This window comes from Gallus gallus, chromosome Z, assembly GCF_016699485.2.
Source record: "Gallus gallus isolate bGalGal1 chromosome Z, bGalGal1.mat.broiler.GRCg7b, whole genome shotgun sequence".
NCBI lineage: Eukaryota > Metazoa > Chordata > Aves > Galliformes > Phasianidae > Gallus > Gallus gallus.
Genome location: NC_052572.1, coordinates 65,647,677 through 65,656,506, shown reverse-complemented (window position 1 = coordinate 65,656,506; position 8,830 = coordinate 65,647,677). Strand labels below are relative to the sequence as shown.

Below are 8,830 nucleotides of genomic sequence, written 5' to 3'. Positions count from 1 at the left end.
CTCTTGAAAACTAAAGGAGAGGTGAGAAAGAGAGCATACTCTCTTTCTGGAGTGCTCCAGAAGGGTACATCATGTTTCTGCCAGACATAGTGCTTTAGGGAAGTGCCAGCTGAGAAAAGGTTCTGTGAGTGAATGCCTGTAGGATCCATGCAGCGGATGTGTGTTGCTCACCTTTCATCACCACTCTGGTCCATCTGCAGAGTGGATAGTTGTGGGATGGATGGAGCCCACTGGACAGCTCAGACTGTCCACTGCAGCTAATCCTGGTACTGGTGCATCCACACAAATAGGTGGATTACTACTTGGGAACTGTGTGCGGAGCTGAATATTGACTTCAGTGCATTGGAAATGATAGTGGCGGTGTTGCAATATGTCAGAGTTGGAGCCCCACAAATACACAGGAACAAAAAGAATACCATATGTGAGTTTGTAGGGACCTACTGAACCAGTACGGATCTGAAGGTGACCGTTTCCTGGATTGCATCATTACTAGTGACAAGATGTAGTGTCACCAGTACAAGCCACAGTCAAAACAGCAGGCCATGGAATGACAACATGGACTGCATGGGCTGTGAAACAGTGGGTCACCTCCACTGGTGCAGGCTATTATGCGCACAGCATGCAGACTCTTGTTCATCGCTGGTGAAATTGCATAGGTAATGGTGATGACTATGTTGAAAAGTGGTGTTTGGTAGCTTAGAGTTTGCTCTATCAAATAGCGTTCCTGTGCTCTTTATATCTGCTGTAGTTTCCATGGCAATAAATAGGAGGCATTGCTTTCAGACCGACCTATCTGTTGTCCTTATGGGTCTACTCCCAAAGCCATTCTGCCTGAAATCTGTAGGGAGAGGAGAAAACTTATCTAGCCAGTTTCCCCACAAGGTTCTTCCTACCTCCTTATACTGCAGTACAGTAAATGCAATGTGGTCCAGTGAACCACTGAAACCAAAGCAGGAGAAAAGCTTTTCAAGCAGTAGAAGATTCTGAGCAAGAGGAGAGTCTCCCCAGCTCCTCTTCTGCAGCCTTCTCAAGAACATCTAATGGGGATAGATGTGTGCATACCCAGGAACTAAAGCACACACATTACATGTATTCAATGTGTGTGAATGTCCGCAGAATTTTCGGAAAGTGCCCACCTGCTGTTCCAAGAACTGCTATATGTATTAAAATCTCATACTTTGCACAAACAGTGGCAACATGGGATTCTTGCAGGGGCTCTTTGGTGGCTGTAGGGTTCCACTGGAAGGTGCTGTCCAGCCAAAAGTTTGTGTGCTAAGTAGGTCAGGTCCCACATTTGCTCCAGAACATTTTAACAAAACATCGTCAGCTGACAAGTTTCTAGTGATCACTTGTTACAGGGCCTCCATTATCAATTCTAGTAGGGTTCAGTGTATGTCCCACAGTGTGTGGAACGTTGAGACTCTGCTTTTAGGCTTCAGATATGCTGCTTATCTCAGAATAACAACCTTCCCTAGGCAGAATGCCGCTTTTCTGAGACTCTGAAGGGACGGCTGAAGCAGTGCAATTTGCACGCGTGAAGCAATCATGTAAGGCAAACACTAGAGAAGTTGTGAATTTCTCTTTAATTGTTTGAAGATGTTAAGTTACTTTTCTGAAGATGCCCCTCGCCCCCGCTGCTGACAGCTCTCCCCCTACAAAGGTGGCAGCATGCAGCAGCGGGAGGTTCTGCCTGAGTGCGCCTGGGTGCAGTCGCTGGCGCCTGAAGCAGAGTTTTGGTGTAGGCTGGGATGGCTACGGCTGCTGCAGCTGGAAGCTGCCTCACAGGCCCTGGGTCTCCCCATGGTGGTCCAAGAGCCTCATTTTCTCTCCTTTCCTGTAGGAACCAAGAAGAAAGACATTCAGCTCTGGGCTGGGGAAGGAGGGACAGAAGTGCTGCAGGGCTTCTCTCAGGCCTGTAGTCTGGGGATGTGCTGCCCAGAACAGACCCTGCTTGGTGTCATGCCTAGGGGCCCTTGTGCCCAGGCCCATCTGCACTGAGAGTGCCTACCAGCCAAGGGGGAAGGCAGGCAGGAGGCCCAGCCCGGCAGCCCAGGGAAGCCCGGACAACAGCTCTGGGGCTCAGGGCCTCCCGACGCTGCTTCCAGGCCTCTGCAGGAACCAGCACACACTTACTGTTCCCGTGATGTCCCCGGGAGCTGTGGCTTGTTCTGCCACCCCTTTGGTGCTGTCTGTCCTGCAGGGCTTTGGCACCCGTCCTTCCCCTTCAGCCTCTCTCCCAGCTGCTGGTCATACTCCCTTCTCACGATGTAGGAAGGACGAGGGTCACCCTCCAGCAGGCGGTGGAAGGGGTACTGCAAAGGCAAAAGAGATCGTCTTAAAGAGCATCTGCAAGGAGCTGGGGCTGCCCCTCAGAATGCGGTCATGCAGGAGGTGGCACTGAAAAGCAGAGGGCTCTCTCTGCAACATAGTGTCTGCCCTCACTTCCTGAAGCCAAGGGCCGGCAGGGGCTTTTCTGCCCAGGGGTGGGTGAGCGGGCCCCAGTGCCTCAGCTGAGCCAGGTGCCTCACACAGGCTTGGTTTAGTCTTCACATGCCCATGCCCAGCCAGCTGCTGCCTTTGCCCTGTGCTCTTTGCAGCAGCTCCTCTCTCACGGTGACTTGCAGGGCAGTGGGCAGACAGAAGATGCTTCCTTGCCAGGTGGCCATAGCAATGCTGCCCTGTCCAGGAGCCCCAGCACTGCTTCCCTTCCAAGGAGCGGGGGGAAATGCCCTTTCCCTGAGGGCAGTCAGTGCACACTGTACCTGGCTTCTCTCCGAGCTCAGCCTGTGTGTGCACTCTTGGTACTGGCGCTGGATTTCAGCTTCTACCTCCTTGCGCTTGGAGGCCATCAGCACCTGGAGCCGTTTCTCTTCAATCTGAGCACGCATCAAGCGCGCTGCCTGCAGGCCAGGAAGACACAACCATCAGCAGCGTCAGTCTCCTTGGGGCTTGGGCAGGGACCACTGGGAGGGCAGCTGCTGCTGCCATGCCTGTCCTCCTCTGGAGCCCCAGGGGGATTCAAGTGTGGTGGATCAATACTTCTGGCGTACCATTCTGGAGGGCTGCTTGGCACTGGCAGAGGGCTTTGGCTGGTCTGGAGGTTTTAGTTGTTTCAGGTCTTCAGCATGCGCCTGCTCAAGTTGTGACAGGAACCTACAGAGACACAGCAGGCTGAGCTGGTGGGAGCACAGGCTGAAGCAGTTTCTCACTGCTGGGCTTACAGCCCACAGCTTTGTTCCAGCAGCACAAGGGACTGTGGCTGTTGTCACCCTGCCATTTCCAGGGCCTTTTGGCAAGGGCACCATGGCTGAGGGAAACACCACCCCAACACAGCAAGCCAGAGCACAGTGTGTCCCCCACCCCCTGCTGCTATATTTCTCCAGAAGGCTCACCTGACTCTTACTCCTTGCTTTTTCTTCTCCTGCTCCTTTTGTTTTCTCTCTTCCCTCACAGCTTGAGATGCCCTGCGCCGAGCCAGCACCACCGGATCATACACGCTCACTGCACGTGGGAAGCAAGAGAACACCACATCATCATCTTTGTGGCTGTGCAGATAAGCAGCAGTGGCAGAGCTGCTTGGCCGTGCTCATTCACACTCACTGCCACCCTGGGAGCAGAGCCACATTACAGGGGCTCTTTGCCCCTGCTGGACACTGGACTCAGCCCAGATCTGCATTCCTCCTGAGCCCGTCCTGCTCTCTCTCACCCATCTCCCAGCAGCAGGGACACACAGGGCGGTTCTTGGAAACCCCAGGGCTTACTGGCCAGGGGTGACTTCCCCAGCAGAGAAAAGGTTTCCTCATCCAATTCAGGCACATTCACGTACCTCTTCGGGCACCCCCGCCCCACGGCTGAGACTCTCTTCGGGGCTTGAGGGAAGTAATTTCTCGGCTGGTCTTTGAGCCCTCAACTCCAATCCTGGAAACAAGAAGACACCAGTGGGCAAAAAGGGCACCAAGCTCCTTCAGTGCCTGACACAGAGAACCTGCTGACAGGGCTCTCTGGGAGCCAGTGCTGAGCCCTTGGAGGACTCAGCCCCTTGGAGCTCTCTGTGGGAGCTAAGGGGCCCTCCAGTCTCCAGCAGCTTCTGCCCCTGAGCTTCTGTTGCTTTCATGCCAGCCCCAAACAGTGGGACCCTCCTTGCTGCCCTCACCCCCTCCTCCCAGTTCTCTCACTCACAGTCCATGGCCCACGGCCTGGCCCATTGGACTGCTCTGTCTGGGTGGACCGAGCCATGGGCCGAATGGGGGGGTCTCTTAGAAAAGGGCTGCACTTTTCTAGGAGAGAGGCCTTGGCAAGAAGCTGCCCCAAAGCATGAGCTGAGCAGCTGTTCCCTTGGCTAGCCTGCTGCTGCAGGAGTGGTTGTGCTCACTTTGGTATGATGATGCAGCCATCCTCACTGCGTCGAGTAAATTTGTTTTTGCCTTTAAACGCAATCATATTCATCATCTCAGGGTCCTGCATTGGGATAGAAACAAGGGAGCAGAGGGCACAGATGTGTCTGTTGCTCCCAAGGGTGGCAAACCTCATTTGAGAGCACTGCAGGGAGCCCAGGAAGCGTGCAAGCTCACCCCAAGAAGAGCAGGCAGCATGTTGCCCGTGGCATCCAGCTGCAGTACGCAGTCATCAAAGAAGTTCATGATGACCTCCTGCCCTCTCAGAGAAAGAATGCCAAGTCTCTTGAAGAAGAAGTCAACTTCCTTCTTTCCTCGGATGGCCTCAGCAAAGAAGAGCAAGGTCTCATGGATGCAGCGCTCTACGATTGGCACGCGGAAGTAGCTGTTTTTAGCAATCTCCTGAAAGTCCAGTGGATACTCGAACATCTCAGCTGCAAAACAAACACAGACCAACCCCATGAGGGTGCTGGGACACTCTGTGTGCACCCTCCCCCAGCACTCTCCAGGTTGCAAGAGACTTTGCTCTTGCCATGTCACAGGGATTTCAGCACGGAGTAAAATGCTGGGGCCGTGCAGCAGAGCAAAGCAAAGCAAAGTTCTTCTTACAAGGAATTTTGGTTTTAGGCTCCTTGATCTCGTAAAATTCCTGGACGTGTTGGTTCAGCTGGAAAATGGGTTTATCCACAACCAGAACCCCATCCTCTCCAGCAGCAGCACGAGCTGACACAACTGCAAAGCTCCCAATTCCAATATCCACCGCCTGAAAAGTCAAACAAGTAGAGGGAGCCATGGCAGCGCTGGGCAGAGGTAGGAAAAGTGCTGGGTGACCTGCTGGGCCTGGGCATGGTGCTGTGTGGCCTGCCCGCTGCTCAGGTGCAAAGGGACAAGCAGGCCCACAGGCAGGAGGTAAGACTCACCCTCTTCTCCAGCAGCTGTCCCTGGATGTACTTGGATGTGGTTTCCCACACTCTGCAGATTTCTGGAAAGCAGAAGAAGGACCCATCACACTTGGAGTTGGCAATGCCCAACCATTCTGTAACCCCTTCCCCCAACGGAGGAGAGAGCGGAGTGTGACCAAGCTCTCTCTTGCCCTCAACAAGTACTCGTGCTGCAGTAGTTTCCCAGCACAGCTCTTGACTGTGCCCAGCGAGCAGGAAGTGCACACTGTGCCCAGGGCAGGTCTGGAGAGGGAAGGGATGCTCTTTGAGGAAGGGGATCCTGGCACCAGCAGCAGGCCTGGGCTGCCAAAGCAATCCCTGAGCCAGTGGGCACCACCTGGCAGGGCTCTGCTTGCAGACACCATGCCCCTCCTGGGGACCTTCTCCCAGCTGCCCGCCTCCAGCTTTCCACAGCTTGTCTCCTCTCTGTCTTTGCTTCTACAGTGCTGCCCCAGAGGCCCCCTATGTCTTACCCAAGGTGCTAAGTTCCTTCAGTAAGGAAAGCTGCTTGGGATCCAAGGGTTTGAAGAGCAGGTATCTGAACACCCCAGCCACCATGCTGTGCAGCAGCTGGGGAAGCGGTGCTTACTCCCTTGCTCCTGCTCCTTGCCTCTTGGCAAGCAATGTCTCACACGCTCTCACAGGTTCCCCTGGCCTTCTCCTGCTGGCAGAGCAGCTCCAGTGGAGCAGAGCAGCACTGGCAAGAACAGTCCTGGCACCTCCCAGGCTTTGCTGGGAAATGTGGCCCGGGGACGCTGGGGAGAGGGACTCAGAGCTGAGCCCCACTGTGACACCGTGCTGTGTCACAGAGAGCTGTGGGCACCTGCCCACCTCACAGGCCCCCCATGTCTTGGCCCAGCATGGGTGGGGGAGTCCAGCGAGGCCCCCGAAGGTGCTGCGCTGATGCTTCCACCCTGCATAGTGTTCTTCTGCTCTTCGTATCTGTTGTTTGCATGGAAATAAATAGGAGGCGTTACTTTTGGAGCAACCCACATAATTCTTCTGTGGTGTAACTTGCTAAACTTTGTTAGCAGCTGCTAGGGATTTTGTCTGAGAGTAAAACAGTATCTGCTGGCTTTAATTAGAACAATTACTGCAGTCTATTATTGAGCTAGAAATAAGGAACTTCATTGCTACTGCACATTCATGTGAAAGAGGGAAGAATGTGTCACAGATGCAATCTCTTGCCATCTTTTCTGTATGCCTTTCATTTGAAGCATGTGAAGCCTTGTTACTGCACACAGAAACGACTGCAGTCTAGCCCAGAGTAGCTGGCTGCCTATGGTTTTTCTCCCGTTCTGCATGCAGGGCACAAGAATCTTCTGTGTTCTGGCGCACTGTAGTAGCTCCAAATTTGGTAAAAGTGCAGAGAGCACCTAGAACCTTTCGTCTTACAGATGGCACCTGTGTGTAAAAACGGAAAGCAGTATGTAACCAGTGAGTCAATGAAGATTTCTATGGAAAAAATAGAAGTTTTGGTGAAAAAAAATATTTTCTAAAGAGATTTGGGAATTTAAGGAATTTAAGTGGTTTCTCCCCCCAGCCCTCTCTTCTGTCCCTCTTTTAGAGATTGCCATTTTCATAATATTTTGAGAGTGCTAGGAAAATCAGTAATCAAGAATAACTCAGGAAGAGGTAATCTCTGTTGATGGTTTCACAGCAAGTATGTTTGCAGAGATGTAACCACTGCAATTAATTCCTTACATCAGGGCCATGTCTCTTAGTGGAAACTTTTTCACAAGCAAGAGTTTCAGTCAGCTAAAAGGAACAAAGCAAGAAGCCAATTTGCTTCCTTATGCCTCCAATAGTAATATGTAGTTTATGTCTTTATCTCGCATCGCTACTGTCTGGCATTTCTGGGTTCTGTTTTGGGAGAATGTCCTGAGACCTGCTGGGGAGTTTTCTGATTGCAATGACTTTGGTGAGCTGAAAGTAGGTTTTTTTTCCTTCCACAGTAGGATGCTCAGGAGAGTTTCTCTTTGCACCGTCTTACCCCACTAACTCTCTTGAAAACTGTGCTTGCGAACCTGACTTACTTTTGTTCTTAACTGATGTCAGGAGAATGCTGTCAGTGTTCACGTTGATCAACATACTATAGTGGGATAAGCTGATACCAGGAATTGATTTGAGATGATACTCCAACTTTTTTTTCTTAAAGTTCATCTTAGGCTGAAGAGTGAGCATTTTTTAATCATTTCTGATGTAGATATTTGAACTGGCAGTCACATAGCAATGCTGTTCATTTAGGTTAAAACCAAGGCAAAGCCCTAGTGGTTTAGAAGAGTATCCTTCGGGTACAGAGGTGAATTGGTGAAAAGCATCTGTACGCTTTAAAAGTGAAGACAGATAAACAGCTTCAGTGGAACTGAGTGTCTCTCTCAGAGGAACTCCATGATCCCTGCACCATTTTCTGCATCACTTCTATGCGCTGTCTTCCTAACCCAGAATCTTGGCAGCAGTTTTATTACATACCTCATGGAGTCTAAGCACCAAATGTACTGAATCCATGAAGAAGCTTCAGAGGAAAAGATCGCATGAAGGGAAGGAGACTTTGGGCCATATTCACCACTAACACATGAGGTCAGTGGAGGTGATCGAAATTAAACTTGCTGAAAAATACAGATTCTGTTTTCAGTTTATTAGTTTCACTCCAATTCTTATTCACCAATAACATGAGGAACAATGTTTTTTATAATATAAAACCTGGTAGTGTGAAGGTACTTAAAATATGGAGACGCAAGGGGAGGAAATCATTTCCCACTGAAACTTTAGTCAGCAAATCTGATGTTAAGGTCGAATCCTGTTGCCTGGTGCCTGTGAGGCAGAGAGTACAGTGAGCTCTACACTATGGACTCTGGAAGCCTTAGCTTCCTGAAAATCTCAGCATCCATTCAGCCTAACTAACTCTACTTCACTGTTAAAAGGACTGTACCACACTGTATAAGCTGTGGTTTCTTTCCAGAAATCTTTCTGTCCTGCTTCTCTCCAGGACATGATTACTAAACTCTCCTTCTCTTTCAGTCTGTAATTGTCATCTATATATCTACTCCATAAACCTTGTTTCATGTAAATTTCTTCCATTTCTTCCCAAGACTATTCACAGAATCACAGAATCATAGAATATCCTGAGCTGGGAGGGACCCATAAGGATGATTGAGTCTAACTCCTACTCACTTAAGAGGATATCCCAGTGCATTAGCTTTAGATATTAAAGCATGAACTTCTAGATCTCCACATCAGCAAATAATGCTAAAGGAAATACAGGTCTAAGGAATATGGAAAATGCCACCTGTAGGAAGAGATAACGTAGAATATCAAGAAATCTGCGCAAAGGAATGGTTAACTTGAATCTGTCTTCTAGCATTTGTGCCTGGGAAGATCATGGAACAGATCCTCCTGGATGACATGCTTGATCACATGAGGAATGAGTGAGTGATCCGAGATAGCCAGCACGGCTTCACCAGGGGAAGGTCATGGTTAACCAATCTGGTGGCC

The 8,830-nt window shown here is 50.6% G+C and overlaps 1 protein-coding gene across 1 annotated transcript; it reads right to left on the bottom strand.

Annotated features, from left to right (window-relative positions):
* Positions 1-1,567: 1,567 nt before the first annotated feature.
* LOC121108484 (coiled-coil domain-containing protein 81-like) lies at positions 1,568-6,089 on the bottom strand. Its single transcript, XM_040656192.1, has 11 exons — positions 5,809-6,089; positions 5,315-5,376; positions 5,004-5,157; positions 4,572-4,828; positions 4,373-4,458; positions 3,827-3,918; positions 3,393-3,501; positions 3,051-3,153; positions 2,763-2,900; positions 2,134-2,312; positions 1,568-1,834 (listed from the first exon to the last, which is right to left on the bottom strand). The coding sequence occupies exons 1-11, from the start codon at positions 5,891-5,893 to the stop codon at positions 1,780-1,782; spliced, it is 1,320 nt and encodes a 439-aa protein (XP_040512126.1). The 5' UTR covers positions 5,894-6,089; the 3' UTR covers positions 1,568-1,779.
* Between the last annotated feature and the right edge of the window lie 2,741 nt (positions 6,090-8,830).

Coding starts and splice junctions, on each gene's coding strand:
- LOC121108484 (XM_040656192.1), bottom strand. CDS start 5,893: ATGGTGGCTGGGGTGTTCAGATACCTGCTCTTCAAACCCTTGGATCCC. Junction 4,459..4,571: donor TGCTGCCTGCTCTTCTTGGG/GTGAGCTTGCAC, acceptor ATCCCAATGCAG/GACCCTGAGATGATGAATAT. Junction 3,154..3,392: donor AAGCAAGGAGTAAGAGTCAG/GTGAGCCTTCTG, acceptor GTGTCTCTGTAG/GTTCCTGTCACAACTTGAGC.